Source organism: Eutrema salsugineum, unplaced genomic scaffold, assembly GCF_000478725.1.
Source record: "Eutrema salsugineum unplaced genomic scaffold, Eutsalg1_0 scaffold_4, whole genome shotgun sequence".
NCBI lineage: Eukaryota > Viridiplantae > Streptophyta > Magnoliopsida > Brassicales > Brassicaceae > Eutrema > Eutrema salsugineum.
This window is the reverse complement of record NW_006256686.1, coordinates 8,199,626-8,218,991: the sequence shown is the minus strand read 5'-3', so window position 1 is coordinate 8,218,991 and position 19,366 is coordinate 8,199,626. Positions and strand designations below refer to the sequence as shown.

Sequence of the window (19,366 nt, the reverse complement as noted above, 5' to 3'; positions counted from 1 at the left end):
AGCTATAGAGACCTGTACTCGTATTTGTACATGCTAGAGCAGGTGAATCCAGGTACAAAACACAATGTGTTACTGGACGAACAACGAAGATTCAAGTTCTTATTTGTCGCTTTGGGAGCTTGCATTGACGGGTTTGTAGCAATGAGAAAAGTGGTAACTGTTGATGCAACTTTTTTGAAAGCTGGAATGGGTTGTCAACTAATCTTTGCTGCTTGTCAGGATGGTAATCGTCACCATTATCCGATTGCTTTTGGAGTAATTGATGCAGAAAAAAATGACAGTTATGGCTGGTTTTTCAGGGAGTTGAAAACTGTTATATCCGATAGTCCTGAATTGGTTATTGTTTCTGACAGAAAGGTAAGCCTCATCAATGCAGTATCTGAGGTTTACCCGGAAGCTAAACATGCGTATTGCATCTGGCATCTGAGCCAGAATGTAAAATTGCAAGTTTTAAGGGATAGAGAAATAGTTGCAGAAACATTCATGGAGTGCGCAAGACAGTATATAGAGGCCGAGTTTCTTGATCATTATACGAGGATGGGATTAAAGTATCCTAAAGTGACCGAGTATCTAGAAAGGCGTGTAAAAGTATGGAAATGGGCCAGGTGCTATTTTCCAGGAGATAGGTACAACCTAGAGACTAGTAACGTTGTGGAGTCCTTGAGTAGTGTATTTAAGGATGCAAGGAGGCTATGCTTATTACCTATGGTGGATATGATTGTTGCGAAGTTGTGTGAGTGGTTTAACAAGCATAGGAACGAGGCTGCTTCTACGCCATCAGGACGTAAACTGGTGGCTTTTGTTGAGAATATATTTCACAGTAGATGTGCTGAAGGGAAGAGGCTAACTGTCACCGAGTTAAACATCAGTCAGATTGAATACAGTGTAATCAGAAGCGATGGGATGAATTACACGGTGAACTTGAAAAGTAAAACTTGCTCGTACAAGTGGTTTGATATAGACAAGTATCCTTGTGTGCATGCCTTCGCCGCACTTGAGCATTACATGAAGCGGCCAGACAGAGAAGAGGATATATACGTAGAGGACTTGTGTTCAAAGTATTATTTAACCGAGCAGTGGGCTTTTGCTTATAACAGAACAATCTATCCAGTCCCACACAAGTCACACTGGGTTGTCCCCAATGATATAAAGCAATTAGGTGTTTTACCCCCGGAACACGAGATAAAAAGGGGGGCAAAACAGTAGAAAAGGCATACATCCTTTGGAGAACGTCGACGGAAGTCTACGAAGGCGAAGACGAATAATAAGCGTCACCCTGAATCTTATGGAATTTATTCCTATTTTACTGCAGGTCAAAATGTTGGAGCTGAAAATTCTGCAGGTGCCTCTGAAAGTAGGTGATAACGTAGTTACTCTGAACTCCTGTAATTGGAGATGTGATGTTTTACTCAGGATTACTTAGTACAACTACAGTCGAATATTGTATTTGGAAATGTGATGTTTTACGATTTTTTTAAACAAAAAGAAACAAAGAAATAAAAAATGAAACAAAGAAATACAAACGACGTGTCGTTTCGTTTTCCAACAGCGACTGCAAGAGTTTTTGGATAGTTGTGCCCTCTTTTATTTAACATAGACCCAAGAAGTATCTGGAAACACTTTTCGTCTCCTATGGCAAAGCAAGTAGGGTTTTATGATTTGTCCATCGAGATGAAAACCGAAATACTAAAGAAGATAATCAGTAATTACGTACGAGATTACTGTTTTGCTAAAGTGGCCCTTAGGGATTTTAACGAAATCTCCAAGGATCTAATCTTCATACGGAGCGTGGATCTGTTAAGCGTGCCCACACCTTGGGTCTTTGATATGGCATGGATGAGAATGTTTAAGGACATATGTATGGCAGCAAGTAATCCAACGGCTTTATTTGAAAGAGGTCTTTCAATTATTTTCTATGACCGTAGTATCGAGGCAGGAATGGCTATGATTAAGGAGTCAGCGGAAGCGGGATAATCTATGGTTAAATACTGCCACAAAATGCTTGTCCTCATCATGTCCAGATGCAAAGTGAGCTTAACATCTGTGACAGATATTACCCAGGCGGAGGCAGTACAAAGGCTTTGAACAATGGAACATTCAAGCCCGAGGGATTTCAACTCTTTCAACGCTAACCCTCCGCAAGTGTTTGAAGAAAATGTTACTTTGGTTTTTCACAAAGCTTGTAACTTGCACTGCAGAAACATGGACGAGCCCCACAGTTATCTTGTTATATACGGATACATGGAGGAACCAACCAATATGTGCGATACTTGCCACTGGACAATGCAGGCGGCAAAATTCAGTCAAATTATTACGAGGTTCGCGAAGGCATGGCCAACTTGATACTATCAATGTTCTTCGCGAAGGAGTGGTATATCTATTGTTCTCTCTCTCAAATCGATGTTCTCAGAAGTTCAATAGAAAATCGAAGTGTTTGTTGTTACTTAGACTATTTATTTTCTATTGGACAATTTATTTTTTTATTAGACAATTTGTAAACAATGCTAAAAAATAAATAAAATGATGTGTTGCTTTTAGTGTATCTATTTTTAATGTTTTGGTCAGAAAAACTTGGTAGAACTACGCTCTAGTTATAATGTTTAGTACGGAAATTTGTTGTTCAGTCGAACACAAATAATTGTGAACTAGGGAAGAGAAGCAAGAGCGAAAAAGTTGTGAAAAATAAAAGTGAAAGTAGTACTTTTAGGTCAGAGAATGTCGTGTAAAAGTTAAAAACGCAATGGAATGTTCGTCGGAAGAAGAGAAAGGTGATCATGTGTCATGTAGAATATTATTATAATAATAGGAACTAAGATTAAAAAAGATCTGTTTTCAGGTGACGTCGTTTTGAAGAAGTTAACCAACCCTTAACCACCAATAAACCAATTTAAACTGATTTCATAATCTGGAGATGGCAAACTACGACCACGATAATAACCAGTATTTTAAAATATGGTCGTTTTCATGTTAACACTTATCAGGGACTAGTAAACAGTGTTTTAAAATACTAAAAATAATGAAGAAATAATACGAATCTCACCACACCCGACACTTAAGTGTCAATCTCCTTCTATAGTCACATTGTCAAGCTTAGACCATCAATGATGGAAAGAATACGTATCATACATTTTCTCGAATTTTGTTTGATGAACAAGTTGATAATTTGATTTTATAATCAATTATGAAACGTATTCCGGAATATATTCTTGATATTTCACTATTATTGCGAATACAGTATATCCACAAAAAGTACAACTATGTGGACGATGTGTATAACTGGAAAACAAGGCACAACTACGTTTTAAATTCCCAGTTACAATAAGCGACATGTGTCCATAATAAAATAAATTATGTCTGCCACACGTGAGTAACGACAGGTGTTCTTTACCTGAACACGTGTCTATGTGTTAGGTAGAATATTATTATAATAATAATAAATAAGATTAAAGGAGACCCATTTCCAGGTGACGTCATTTTGAACAGGTTAACCAACATTTAACCACCAATAGACCAATTTAACCCGATTTCATAATTTAGAGATGGCAAAATACGACCACGATAATAATCAGTATTTTAAAATATGGTCGTTTTCATGCTAACACTTATCAGGGACTAGTAAACAGTGTTTTAAAATACTAAAAATAATGAAGAAATAATACGAATCTCACCACACCCGACACTTAAGTGTCAATCTCCTTCTATAGTCACATTGTCAAGCTTAGGCCATCAATGATGGAAAGAATATGTATCATACTTTTCCTTGAATTTTGTTTGATGAACAAGTTAATAATTTGATTTTATAACCAATTATGAAACGTATTACCGGAATATATTCTTGACATTTCAGTATTACTGCGAATACGGTATATCCACCAAAAGTACAACTATGTGGACGATATGTATAACTGGAAAAAAAGGCACAACTACGTTTTAAATTCCCAGTTACAATAAACAACATGTGTTTTCACTTGAACACGAGTCTTATTGGGTGGATCAAATAGACCCCACTATAATTATTTATTATTTTCTGGGTTTATCCATGAAACTCAAATTTGTTTCCCACTCTCCCCCAAACATACATTTCCAATTTTGAGTTCCCCTCCCCCAAAACAGACATTTCCAAATTTGAGTTTCCCCCCAACATCAAAATTCATCAAAATATATGGGTTTAAGCACAAATCACAACCAAAACATAAAACACTCAGTTTTTTGCAAAATCACAATTTCTTGCAAGAATGCCAAGTCTCGGCTCGTCGTCCGACTCGGAGATTTCAAGCGGGAGCCCTTTACCCGAATTGTACGAAGATTCTCGAATCCCGCGATTCTGTTATTGTCATCGTAAACCGATCATCAAAACTTCCCACACCGTTTTGGATCCGGGAAGAAGATTCTTTGCTTGCAATAAGGAATACGTAAGGCAAGTTCAGCTGTTGATTGCTTTTAATTTCGTACCAAAAATATTTATACGGTTTGTGTATTGTAGAATCCCAGATGTCATCTCTTCAAGTGGTGTGATGAGGCGATGCTAGAAAAGATTGCAGATGTTCGGCATGATTTGACCGAGATGCAAGGCTGGAGTGGTTGAAATAGAACCATGAACCGGATTCACTCGACGGAGATTTCTCAGCTACAGGAATCTGTAAACAACCTGAAGGAGGAAATGGTTGAGGCAAGGAGGTCTCATGCTCTATTTTATGAGGTGGTTTGTGACTGGGTTTTGAAGGAAATGGATAGGGAATTGGAACAGACGCGACAAACTAAGATATTTAAGGAAGTTAAGGACATGGTTCTTCTATCTGTTCTTGTTGTGGCCTTGGTTTCTTTAACTACCTACCTGTTCAAGTAGTTACGATTCATGGTTCTACTCAGGACTTACTCAATTTTCCGAAAAACATGTGGTTTCACCAAATGATACTGAGTATTAAATATTTTCGATTTTGGAATTACATGTGGTTACACCAAATGATACCGAGTATTACATATTTTCGATTTTCCGATGTGGTTACACCAAATGATACTGAGTATTACATATTTCGATTTTCGGGAAAACATGTGGTTACACCATGATACCGAGTATTACATATTTTCGATTTTCCAAAAAACATGTGGTTACACCAAATGATACCGAGTATTACATATTTTCGATTATCCGATAAACATGTGGTTACACCAAATGATACCAAGTATTACATATTTTGATTTTCGGAAATACATGTGGTTACACCAAACGATACCGAGTATTACATATTTTCGATTTTCCAAAAAACATGTGGTTACACCAAATGATACCGAGTATTACATATTTTCGATTATCCGATAAACATGTGGTTACACCAAATGATACCAAGTATTACATATTTTGATTTTCGGAAATACATGTGGTTACACCAAACGATACCGAGTATTACATATTTTTGATTTTCGAAAATACATGTGGTTACACCAAATGATACCGAGTATTACATATTTTTGATTTTTGGAAATACATGTGATTACACCAAATGATACCGAGTATTAGGGTTTCCTTATTAGGGATTCTTTATATATCGACTGAGATAATATAGTCTTCCGCCACCGGCCCTGCACTGAACCCATTCGCCGGAAACCGCACCAACTCCCTCAGATGAGTCATGATCCACGCTTTAGGGGCCATTTTGAAGTGTTAAAGAGAGCACCGATAGCACTAAATAGAGAGAAGAGGATTTAGAACTTAGAAGATAGATATGAGTGTGAGAGAGAGCGAGTTATATTTATAGAAAGAGAAAGGAAAACCCTAGAGTGCGACTCATATAATAAATACCCTTCAAAACCGTTCAGCCTTATAGTACAGAGCAGTTAAAAGTCACATCTTTCTCTCCCCTAATAAACCCAAAAAAATTTATTTACTTAATGTATTGGTAAAAATCAAATACAGTGTTGTTAGTTGTACCAGTCGTACGGCAGTTAATGAAAGCATTAACAGCCGTAAGACTGGTACAACTACCGACACTAATGCAACGATTAAACATGCAGTGTGATTATCTTTTAGACAGTTATTATTATATATTTATTTATTCACTTTTACAGAGATAAATAAACACGTCGTTTCTTCTTTCCTCGTTTTCCATCCATGCAACACGTCTATACAATAAATAAATCCTTTCACGTGAGTAAATGCTGTGTAGACAAATATCTAGGGAACATTGTCTATACACTAAAAATATTAGTAGTCTTCCCCAAAAAACTTGAAATTCGTAAAAACTGAATACTATTGCCCACTCTATAAATAGACACTTGAGATATTGTACTTCTAAAATTCTTAAAGTAGGCTCATCGTTTCTAACAACACATAAACAAAATGGAGAAATCAGATGGAAAAAAATATGATGAGAATGGTCTGCTAATCATCAACCCACCACCTTTGAACATGAGATTTGGTGTGGTGAAACCTAAGTCGCCACCTTCGCCAACCGAGATCGAGCAAGCAGAGCTATGGGAACAATTTCATCTCCTCAGCAAATCAAATGATCACGTCAAGCAAAATCTTCCAAATGTAATATGATCTCTCTGTTTAATGGTATATAAAATATGTCCTAATCATGAGTGAAAATTTATATATATATTTTTTTTGAAGAGAAGGACAAAGACATCTCAGTCGATAAAACTCCCCAAACACGTTGTACAAAAAGGGAACACGAATTGATTCTGGATCTGGAGATATGATTGAAGTGCATGCATTGTGGATTCGTGGAGAGAGAAATTCGAAACATGGACACATCCAAATGGGTAAGTAATTAGTCATTTTTTTGGTTATGACAAATCTAAAATAAGTTGAAATCTATATGACTGAATTCTAATCAGTAGATGATGTTAGGTTTTTTAAATTTTAATTGTAGACATAACTCATGATTAAGTAATAATATTGAATGCAAATATCGGCTATATGATTTTTAAACATAAATGAGATTTTCTACGTTTCTGTTCGAAGGGAGAGATAAAGAAGATAAAGAGGAAGAGGTCTGGAATGTCATCGAAATTCAAATGAAGCCTATTTTTTTTTTTTTGAACAATTCATATATGTAATCTCTTTTTTTTTCTAAGAACCTTGAATTTTATGATATTTGATAATTTATCTTTGGAGAAATTATTTATGGTTGGTTTAAAATTTTAATAAGAAAAATTGACGAGAACTTGATGATATATAACATGCCAACATTTTAGTAATCCAGACATAATGTTCGAATATCACAGTATATGAGTAAAAATCAATCAGTAGAAACTCTATAAATTAATATTCGATAAATTAATAAACTCGATTAATGAATAAATTTCTTTCGTCCCAAATTTATGTTTTGATTCAATTAATTTCTTTATGAATTAATAACTCTCTAAATTAATAAAATATAAGAGTCTCAATGTTATTAATTTATAGGATAGAGTTTTTACTGTATATTTTCAATAACGCAGTAACGAGAGTAGCAGTTATTCCGATATTCCTCTCTCTCTCATACGGTCTCGTTTATTCGACGTGACTACTCACTTCCTCTCACTTCTTCCATTTTCTATTATTTAAGTTCACAAAGAAGTTCCGAAATCCATTCTACTTCTTCATTACTTTCCCTAATCCATCATTTTTCCCTTCCTCCTCTCTCTTAGGGTTCCTCTCAGATTTTTCTTTTATATTACTAAATCCATCATTTACTCTTAGGGTTTCAGAACTTTCACAAAACTCGGTCTCGACAACTTTCATATATAAATCCATGGCAGAGTACTCCTACCTACTAGCTCTACCAGACGAACTACTGGAAAAGGTTCTAGCAAAGTCGGCTAACACAATTGGTGACCTTATACGGATTCGCTCGATTTGTCATAGGTTCAACGACTGCACCAGAGGCCCTGGCTTCTACGCTGAAGTTGATCCCTCTAATATGGGTCATACAGAGGATCAAGATGTCCATCTCATCATCGATGTCTTCAGAGAGTTCTATGATGCACGAAATCCAGGCATGCTTTTTATGCGAGGTATGCAACTCTTTTTTTGTCGACACGATTTTGGAGGGATTCTACTGATCAAAGAAGCTGTGGATAGAGGGTACACGCGTGCAGTATATGTCTATGGGATGTTCATAAAATTTGTTATGGAACATTCCGAGGGTGATGAGTACCTCAACAAACTAAGCCAGGAAACAATAAGGAAGTGCACCCGTGACCTTGTTGAAGAAGTATATCTTGGTTGGCCAATGGGATTGCCAGAGATATTCGATGAAAGCCACCGTCGCTTTTTACCGCGCCTCAATACTCTTATCCACTGTCCGTACGGTACAGTTAACCGATGGGAGCGTTGGTGGAATGATGAGTATAAACCAGGGAAAATCTGTGACTACTGCTTCTTAACTCGCAAATGTGGAAGGTTCTTCCTATATGTGTACCAGGTAGTTAGGGTTTTTCCTGATATGGAAGACTGGTGAATGTGTCTGATGTTTTCTGTCTTATGTTTTTAGTTTTTTGTACTTTCTTATGTTCTGGATTCTGTATGTGCACATTTCGTAATGTTTAGTACTCCCTTATGTTGTGTACAAACATTATTCTAATAATTTTAACTCGAACTGTTTAGGCCTAGTATTCCACATATATAAGTGGTTACACCAAATAATACTAAGATGGTTACACCTAATAATACCAGGTTATACCATTTATATGTGGTTTTACCAATAATACCAAGTTTTCCCAATATTTGGTTTTCAATAATCCAAAATCAATAATAGAAATAGAAGTACACACCCTAATTCAGTTTAATCCAAATACAAATACATATATCAAATGTCATAGGAGACTTAACGTCTCTGCCTTGTGTTTGGCCCTAGGTTCGATTGCTCTTGTTTCCGTTTACCTGCACCCATTTCTGCATTCACAACGTCAGCACCGTCTGGTTCTACCTACACATACCAAGTAATACAACATAGTGTTACCACGAAATATTAAGTATTACCGAAACAATGGATATTACTCTTCAAACTTCAATACCTCTTTACTTCTAAGCAGGTACGGAGATCGGGCTACAAGCTGCTCCGCCTCTTTCAGCTCCGCCTCATTCATCTCTGGCTCTTTCTGCTCCGGCTCTTTCTACTCCGCCTCCTTCTGCTCCGCCTCCTTCTGCTCCGCTTCCTTCTGCTACACTTCCTTCTGCTCCGGCTCCTTCTGCTCCGGCTCCAATCCTTCTGCTTCTTCTTCGGCTTCTGCTTCAGCTGTTTCTTCTTCGGCTGTTTCTGCTTCCTCGCTTTCTCAGTTTTCACCAGACTTTCAAGTTTCTCTCCAGCTTGATCATGTTCATGTTCTACATCATTTCGAAAAACTTCTCCTCCCTCATCTCCTGGTCCTTCCCTTTCTCTTCTTGTCTCTTTTACATGTTTTTCTACAGAGCAGAGTCTTGTATCAAAGTCATCCATTCGGGCACTGATTCAGAGAAACTGAGCATCCATACTCTTCTGCTAGCTCTGAAGCTGTTCCACAAATCCAAGAGGCGCCACCTTCTCCGTCCCCACATTATTTCTTAGCTGCTGCAGGATGGTTTACCCACTCCTTATTATCTCGGGCATCAACATTGATCTTGCATATCTCTTTCCAGAATATCGGCTTCTTTTCCTCAACTAAACGCCTCGTCCAATTTTCAGGAACGATATCACCGATATCTTCCTCTTCATTCCTCTCAATGACTCCAGCAAGCATAATTACCTCATCCTCGGATGGTTGCAATATACTCTCGATGACCCTAGTGTTACCCAGTGTTTCATTGCGTTCCGAAAAAGGGAAACCTTTTAGGGTGAATGGTTGGAACTTCTGCCTGCACATCCGAGGACAATCTCTCTCTGCTCCTCTAACATCTTCTCTGTATTTGTTCTTCAGACATGGGATGGCCTCAAAGGCTAGCAACTACACATAAACCCAACAAATTACACTTACGCTCATAGTATTACATAGTTACAAATTCTTTATAATGTGACATATCTCCAAGGGAGTAACAAAGCTTGGAAATGTCCAGGCATCAGTTTCGACGACCCCATTGAAATGCCTTATTGTGTGCTCAATCTCCTTCATATTTACATCGAATGAATACCTACCCCAAGGAAACCTTTTACAAGCCTCGAGATCATCCACAATCCTCAGGAATAAGGGGTCAACAGATGGTGCTCCCTTACCGGTTTTCGTTTTACCACTAATTATAGAGGATAAGAAGTAGACGACACACATCTTCAACCGATCAAGATTAACTAGCCCTCGCATCGACTCTAGCTTTTTCTCAACAGCAGCAAGGGAAGGGACGGTTTCCTGGAAATATCTATTCTTAAACGAAGAACTTCTTATGCTCTCATAGTCCTCTGGGTACGGGAGACAGTTTAATCCACACAAACTGGCATGCTCTCTAAGGGAATAGCGAATTGGTACGCCATTCACTACAAACCAAGCTTCCTTCTTCTTATTTGTGTTTGCTGTCCGAAGAAGAAGCAACCACATTCCCATCATCTTGTGTGTTGTGTCCTCATGCATGACCCTATGCATATGCCAAAAGTGCTTGAACTGTGGGTGTTCTGTAAACCATAACAGCTCATGGGGTTCAAGGTCTAGGGACTCCAATTTCGCAACAGCTTTGTGGATATAACATCTTGTTCCCAGCTTTATTGCATTATGATACTGACTGGGCTCGAAGAACATTCTCACGGGTGGCAATGGTTGGTTCTCCTCCTCCTCAGCCTCAGCCTCAGTTCCCCTCCACAACACTATCTGATTATTATCCGTCTCTGATTCGGCAACTCCTTCTACCATTTTCTCCTGTGACGATTCGGAATCTGAGTACAGTTCTAGTCTAGCATATCTAAACACTCTTTCGTTACCTAAATCCATGACTCCTATTTTGTAATTACCAACCGAATAGAGAACATATAAATCGAATTTTGGATTCTACACAAAACCGAGTTGAAATCTACAAAGTAATCTAGATAGAAATTAGAAATCAGAGGACGAAGACGAACGTACCTGATTTAGCGAGGCGTTGATTCAAGACAGGTAGCTGCAAATCACTCGTAGTTGTTCCAGAGAATACTAGGTGAAGAGGACGATTTCGAAATTTGATTTTATTTTTTTTTAAAATATAGGATTTGAGTTAGAAGACTTACCACAATTTTGACCGAAAACCGTCTCGAAAACCCGATTTCTTCAGATTCAACCCGATATGACAGATTGGGTGTGGATCTTCGTGGTTGGATTAGTAAATATGAAACTTTAGTAAGGACCTGCAATTATTTGACCGCTTTTTTCCCCTTTTCTTGCTTTAAAATAAATCGAAAACAAATTAAATATTATGAGGAAGAGATTTGAGAATTTTTATAATGCGGAAGGAGTACGGGAGATTATTCCTCTTATGATGATGTTTTTTAAAAAAGAGTTTCATGTTATTTTACTTGTCTCTAGTGAGTTATTGCTTAATGTCACTAGTAAAAAGAAGCCATTTTAGGAAGTCTACAGGACAGAAGATGTATTGCTTTTTTTTTTCTCTTTAATTTCTTGTTTCGAAGACTTCTGTTACATCGTCTATGATAATAAGAATGTTGGTTTGAAATTTGATAAATACATTTGATACTCAGCGTATGAAGAAGGACGGTTGCTCATGATTTTGTGGCATTGCCCTATCAAGAGTAAAAGTAAAAATATGAGCCTTCAGTAGAAAAAAACAAGTTTAGCAGCTAAGCAAAAAATGAAAGATCAGGTAAATAAAAACTTTATTTTACCTTTCTTCGTCTTTTTCTTATTTCTTATGCACAAGTCTTAAAACTGCAAACAACTAAGGTTCTTCATGCAAATTCTATAGCCAACGATCAGTGAAGAGTCAAGTAATTTCCTTACTCTATTCTCATGTCTAATTGTCTATTGCTTAACCCATAGTAAGCTGGTCTTATGGTCTAAGTGTTCACATTCCCTAGAAACTAGAAAACACACATAACAGTTAAGCACAACAAAAAGCACGAAAAACAGAGCAAACACTCAAATAGAAATCACAACGCAAAAGACGACGAAAACCAAAAAAAAAAAAAATCTCAAGCATACCCTCAAACACAATCACACAACAAAAGTCAAACACAACATCATTAACGAATAAATATTAAAAAGAAAATGTTAGCATCGATTCTCTCCTAAAAATATACAAAGACAACCTTGTGTCAAGTCTTAAAAAAAGGTCAACAAAAGGTATTTCTGCAGGATTGCAAAATTCCATTTTTCACTACAACCACTACTAAATTGTGTTTTTCAGCCAAAACTACAAATTGTGTTTTCTAGCCAAAACTGCAAAATTGTGTTTTTCTGCCAAAATCATGTTTTCTAGCTAAAATTATAAAATTATGTTTTCTTGCTAAATTCGTAAATTTATGTTTTTCCTTCTAAATCGCAAATCCATGTTTTCTGCTATAAGAAACGGTTTCTCAACAAAATCTCAACGATAATTTGCATTTCTCGCCAAAATATTCATTGATAAAAACTTCGATTTCACACTTTGGATCAAAGACTTTCAAATTCAAGTTCTCTAGTCGAAAAGGTTTCATTTGTAGCTAATTGTTTTTTATTTTTAGATGAAAATCCATTGACTTTGACTTTCATAATCCTTTTCACTTCTACGCCTCCAAAGAAACCCATGTGGCCAAGTTGGCTTTGAAAACAAATTGTTTGAATCATATTAATTTTGTTACACTTGTAATGTTATCTGTGTACTATACCACATATAATGTAATCAATGTATTTTATACAAGAACATTCTGGTGTCGAAATATTGGATTTCAAAACTGTTGCCAGTATTTTATCCCAAAAAAAACTGTTGCCCGTACATAAATTTACAATAAGACTACCACGTTATGGTCTTTGTATAGTTGCCAGTACATAAATTTATAATAATACTACCAAGTTATAGTCTTTCTATATTGCAATATATTAAGATGCTGAAATTTAAAGTAATACTAATAATATTAATACTAGAAATTAACACTGAGGGGTAGTATTTTTTTTTAATATTTAAAATTTTAATTTTAAAATTTTTGTTAAAATTGGTTGACATGTAATAATTACGTATATATAAATGTTACACAGCTAATATTTACATATATATATTCAAGTTGGTTAAACGTCACATTAATGAAATTATTTCATCATTGCATGATTTAATTTTAATTTTTAAATATAAAAATGATATGATATAATATATACATATCTATCAACATGAATTAAAATCTAAATAAGTATATTAGTAAGAAATTTGATTGTGCGTGTTTTTATTTGAGATCAGGTTATCATTTTCATTTACTGAATATTTATAATATGTCTTACTAAGAATTATATATAGATTATCAAAACTGACTAACCCATGTACTTATCTGTTTTATAATAAAGTAAAATGTTTTTAGACCGATCTGCAAAGAACTACAGTTTTGAATTTTGAAAACATATTTTAGTTTATTTATTTAAATATAACTGAATTTATTTTCATATATAATACAAACTAGTTATACAAATCCAAATGAAAAATATTACAGAATTTTTAGTAGATTTTTTTTGAATAGATATGGATTGATTATTATTTAAAATAATATAATATATTTTAATATCTTAATAAATAAAGAAACTAAATACACTTCTATTCATATTCTCTTCAATAATTTCAAAAAGACATTTTTTACATTTTTATTCTAATTTATATTTTTTTATTTGGAATGGCATTTCATATAATATATTACAAAACAATGTTCATTTTTTTTAAATAACTACTTAAATAATAGTATAGAGATTACGAACCCTAGTGGCCTTCAAAAAAGCTTTATATAAGAACACAAAAGAACACAAAGAGAGAGTTCTAAAACAGAACAAGTTTCTAAAAGGGAAAAAATGGTGGTTTGGAAACAAGTCTTGCTCTTCAGCTCTTGATCATCGATTTCACAAGTCCAAACCTATAGCTGGGAATTGTTGATTGATACAGAGAATCCTCGCTTGTTCAAGCCATTTGATTTGGAAGCATGCTTATTTTCAGTTCACCACTGAGGAATCTGGAAGGAGAGATCTAGCTGCTCTCAGAACTTACTGTGGCCTTTAAAAGCATATAAGAGCATGTACTTTCATCCCTTAACAATTTTTAGGTGGGTTGCATACTAATATTTTGGGTTAAAATATTAAAAAGGGAGCCCAAAAGAATAAGGGTCGATCCATCGCTAAGGGTTTTAAGGGCCGACCCATACAGAATCCCTTAAGCGACGTATCACATTTTTATTGGGCGGACGAAAAAATTATCGGTTTCTCGCGTGTGGGTCAAAAATTATTCGTCACTTGACATTTTCTGAGAAAAAAAAAACCCGAGAGCTCTCTCCCATGGCGATTTCAAAGGCGAGTGCATGCGATTTCTTGTCGGAGCAAATCGAAGGCGATTTCGACTGTTTTCCGGCGGATTGGGTCCTCGAATCGTGATGGTTAGTCGTTTTTGAGGGATTTGTTGTATTTTATGTGTATTTGTTCTGTTTTCTTCGAAATTAGGGTTTTGAATCGGGGAAAAAATTTGGAGGTTCTTTGTGTTCAATGAAATTTGGCTAATCTCTGTGAATAATACTCGTGAATAGAGTTGTTTGAAAGCGTTTACATGAAGATATAGACTGTATTTTGTGTATTGAGGTATATGATCGGTTCTTTGTAATCGGTGAAGTAATTTTGAGTTGTAATTCTTTTGTTAGTGATGTTTATGATCGGTTGGTGATGTATATGATAGGTTTTGTTTAGTGTATGCATATATATCATGTTATTTTGATGATGAAGTTAAAGTTGAAGTATATGATCGGTTGTTTGTAATCGGTTAAGATAATTTTGAGTTGTAATTCTTTTGTTAGTGATGTTTATGATTGGTTGGTGCTGTATATGATAGGTTTTGATTAGTGTATGCATATATATCATGATATTTTGATGATGAAGTTAAAGTTGATGATGAAAATGTTGTTGTGAATTTTTTGGCGACGGTAAATGGAGAGAGAGCACAAGGGATTCTTGATGATGATGTTACTTCCTTCTAAACTCAGCCCAAGGTAAGTCTTCTTCAAACCAACAATGTATCTTCTCGGGTCTTCATTTTCAAACCGAGACATGTGATGTTTGGGTCATATTGTTTGCAGCCATGGAAGTCTGTCCAAGGTCCAATGATCGAAGCAAGCATCCAAACAGCTGTCATTCCTTAAAAGGTTAGTTTCATTCTAAACTTGTAGTTAGCATATTGTTTAGGGTTGATAGTTGCTTTCTTTGTATATGATCGCTTAGTTAGGATTGATTGTAAATGGTGGTAGTTGTTTGTTAGGTGAAGAGTTATGGTTTAGTTGAAAATATATGGAACAAGTTTGGCAATTCTCAAAGGTAGAACTAAAGGTTTTACAATTTAAATATCTGTATTTTGAATTTTTAAAATTTCATGTACTGTTCTATAATCTTGTTTATATGTAATGAATGTTTAAATTAAAAATTAAGTTAATAAATTTTTTAAAAAATATATTAGATTTTTTATTATTAAGCAACTCTTACCGAATCCACTAATGAAACACTTAATGATAAGAGTTGCTTAATTATCCTTAAAGCAAAAAAAAGTATTATAATAATCTTAAGCAACTTTCTCTAAACCCCTCTAATGTACATGCTCTAAGATGATGTATTCCTTCCAAAATAACAAGAATTTTTTTTTTATTTAGTGTTTCTAACTTTCCAGATAAACCCATCTCTATCAGAATAATAAAGATATATCTTTATTATCAAAATTAAGTTTAAGATCACTTATAATATAATGTTCATACCAATTTTGTCTTCCATTGCCAATTGGAAGAAGAAATTTTGTTTGCATTTCCTGTTCGAATCTATAACGTAAAACATAATTGATAGAAATGGAGAGTTTTACTTTCTAATAGCACTTTTACAACCACCAAATAATTTTAGTTTTATTATAGACTTCTACACTCCGTAAACGTGATGAAGCCATTAAACTTTATACAAAATGGATTGGTAGTAGTTAATGACTGTTAGTTGTAATTTTAAAATGTCTAGCGTGACAAGTGTATGTGCATAAATGGAAATACCAACTCTCCTCCTTATCCTCAAAGAGTCAACACAGAGAAGAGAGAGATGGATCACCAAACTCTGCAGGAAGCTTCGACCATCAATGTTTCATCCCTTACTTGCATAGATCTCGCCAACTCTGATCTTCATCAATCAGCTGCTTTGCTTAAACAGGTTTGTCTCTAGTTTATTTTATATTTTCTAAAAGATGATTACAGTATGACAAATGACCATTGATTATAGCTCATGTTTTGGACCCAAAAAAAAATTATAGCTCATGTTAAAACATTGACTTGTTGTGGGTTATTCTTGTTCAAGGCATGTATGGATTGTGGATATTTCTATGTCATAAATCATGGTGTAAGTGAGGACTTGAAGCACGAGGCTTTCCATCAGAGCAAGAAATTCTTTGCTCTTCCATTGGAGGATAAGATGAAAGTCTTGAGCAACGAAATGCATCGAGGGTATTCACCAGCCTTTGAGCAGAATCAAATTCACGGTTCGTGTGTTTACTTGCTTAATCAAAAAGTGTTGTTCATGAGGTATCTCATTCTTGAAGTTAACATAATTAATTTTAGGTGATCACAACAAAGAGAGTTTCTTCATGGGAACTGAAAGTACCAAAGATGATTCCCATGGGGATAATCCATTCTATAGACCCAACACTTGGCCTGACTCTGGTTAGTTTGTGCTGTGTTCTAGTAAACTGTTTTGTCAAAATTCTTTTTATCTTTGAATATACTTTGATATTTTTGGTAGATGTTTTGCCGGGATGGCGGACGACCATGGAGAATTATCACCAAGAAGCATTGTAAGAGTCTCATGTTTGTTTTCCGTACCAATAATGACTTTAAGCCTTTGACGCAAGATCTAGATTTCTTGACTTTATAAAACCAAATTAAATTTATGGAAATATATTTTAAAGTCAATTAACAATGAATATAATTGGTGTACAATATTACAAAAAATAAATTTTCTAAGAAACTCCTAACACAGAAAGTGTGAATAGTATATATATATATGATATGATGAACCCTTTCTGCAATGGTTAGGAGGGTTTGCATGGTTATTGCGAGAATACTGGCACTGGCGCTCGACTTGGATGCAGATTACTTTGATACGCTGGAGAGGCTTGGAAATCCCATCGCATATATGAGGTTGCTTCACTATGAAGGTGATGCATTTTCTTGATTTCATAAGCTTTGTTTGTCAATGCTATATACTCACCCTCCGGCTCCAATAATCTTCTTCCTTATTAGGAATTTCTGATCCCTCTCGAGGAATATATGGATGTGGAGCACATACTGATCACGGAATGATGACTCTCATAGCAACCGATGGTGTAATGGGGCTCCAGGTACTAGTTTACGCTAGTCATACAATTTTTAATGTGACCGGGTTACAAAAATGTTGTCAAAGTGACTGAATAATATGAGTGATTTCGAAAGGATCTGACTAGAATTAGTATAGGAATTAATGCAGCGAGCTGTAGACTAGAAGAAAGATGACGAATTAGGGTTAGGAATGGTACGGTCCAATTATGAAAATGAAAATTTTATGTTTATGTTTTACCTAATAGTATCAAAATTTTTTGGAACTTATATAAAGAATCTAAAAGCTTGTTAAAATTATAGACAAAAAGGTATACACTTCAATTTTAAGTTGATCGTTTTTCATCGAAATTTATAACACGAAATATGCTAATATATAATGGCAGATATGCAAGGATAAGGACGTGAAGCCTCAGAAGTGGGAATATGTACCATCGATTAGTGGGTATAATGACAATTGTTAGGTTTTGGGTTCATGATCCATTTAAAATAGTACACTAGCTCCCATAAATAAATAAAAATATATGACTTTTTTTTTTTACTTTTCTACAGAGCATATATCGGGAATCTTGGTGACGTGATGGAGCGTTGGAGCAACGGCCTTTTTAAGTAAGTTTCTTTTGTTTTATTGCATTGTAAAATTTTCGAGCTCACATTTTTCTCGAACATTTTTCTGATTCTCACATAAGTTTATGATATACAGATCCACATTGCATAGGGTACTTGGGAATGGTCAGGATCGATACTCCGTAAGTATCTTAGTAATACCCATTCACGTCCACTTTTACATTTTTTCGACATGACCACTTTTCTATGTAATTATGGTGGAACGATTTTTAGCCATATGCTCTATGTCGTTGTTATTAATTCTTAACAATCAATGACTGTTGAACATATTCATAACTGAAGAAGGAAAACACTGAAAACTTATCTAACGCATGTGTTCTCATCGCAGATTCCATTCTTCTTGAGTCCGAGTCACCACTGTCTAGTAGAATGTCTTCCTACGTGCCAGTCCGAAAACAATCTTCCCAAGTAAGGCTTGAACCCCTTTACCTTGTTACATTAAGACTTTTGACCAAAAATAGTGTAAGACAGTTTTATGATTGTGTTGAATGAATAGATATCCGGCGATTAAATGCTCAACGTACCTGACCCAACGTTACAAGGAATCACATGTGGATTTAAGCAAATCTACGGAAAACAGACCTAGATGAAGTTTATGGTTAAACATCTTTTCCACAGTAAATGCGTTGGTTTTCTCGTTGGATTAATTGTCTTTCCTCGTTGTTAAAAGTACTGTGTGTTTGGCTTGCTTACCAAGGTTTATATTAAATAAATGGGGACCTGTGGGTTAATAAAGAACATCAGTGATCACTGAAGAGATTTACTTTATTTGGGACATTTTACTTTTATCTCATTCTATAGTGGATAGTGGCCGGGCTTTCTTCCTTGGCCTTACACCAAAAAAAAAAAAAACTCACAATTTACCTTTATACACTTACTCATAATTAGAACTTAGCAAGATTGAAAATTGGATGAGAAAGACAACCAACATAAAATTCAAAAAGACAATAAGAGTTATTATCCCTCAGCGGAAAGAAAGGATAGAAGTCAGTTTCGGTCCACCAACTAAAATAGAACATTATTTAAGCTATAATCAATACTTCTTAATAAATATAAAATGTTAGATGCAAGACATCAATCAGAGAATTATAAAAAATACTCGATCGACTCAAGAACTACAGCCAGATTACTAAAAAAAGACGACTAAAAACATGTTCACTCCCAAATTACCAAAATAAATTTGATTGTTGGGGTATCTCAATCTCGTTGTAACCTAATGGACTTTAGGGGATTACCAAGAGAGTTTCTTCTTTGGAACCGAACGTCCCAAAGATGATCCCCTTGCAAGTCATATAAATTTTCATGTAGTCGAAGTT

The 19,366-nt window shown here is 35.2% G+C and overlaps 1 protein-coding gene across 1 annotated transcript; it reads left to right on the top strand.

Annotated features, from left to right (window-relative positions):
• Nucleotides 1-16,158: 16,158 nt before the first annotated feature.
• On the top strand, nt 16,159-18,818 carry LOC18014026 (sexual differentiation process protein isp7). Its single transcript, XM_006418829.2, has 11 exons — nt 16,159-16,266; nt 16,411-16,591; nt 16,671-16,772; nt 16,852-16,903; nt 17,145-17,266; nt 17,352-17,449; nt 17,810-17,868; nt 17,976-18,032; nt 18,127-18,172; nt 18,379-18,458; nt 18,547-18,818. The coding sequence occupies exons 1-11, from the start codon at nt 16,159-16,161 to the stop codon at nt 18,638-18,640; spliced, it is 999 nt and encodes a 332-aa protein (XP_006418892.2). The 3' UTR covers nt 18,641-18,818.
• The last annotated feature ends 548 nt before the right edge of the window (nt 18,819-19,366 follow it).

Coding starts and splice junctions, on each gene's coding strand:
- LOC18014026 (XM_006418829.2), top strand. CDS start 16,159: ATGGATCACCAAACTCTGCAGGAAGCTTCGACCATCAATGTTTCATCC. Junction 17,267..17,351: donor GAGGTTGCTTCACTATGAAG/GTGATGCATTTT, acceptor CTTCCTTATTAG/GAATTTCTGATCCCTCTCGA. Junction 18,033..18,126: donor TGGAGCAACGGCCTTTTTAA/GTAAGTTTCTTT, acceptor TATGATATACAG/ATCCACATTGCATAGGGTAC.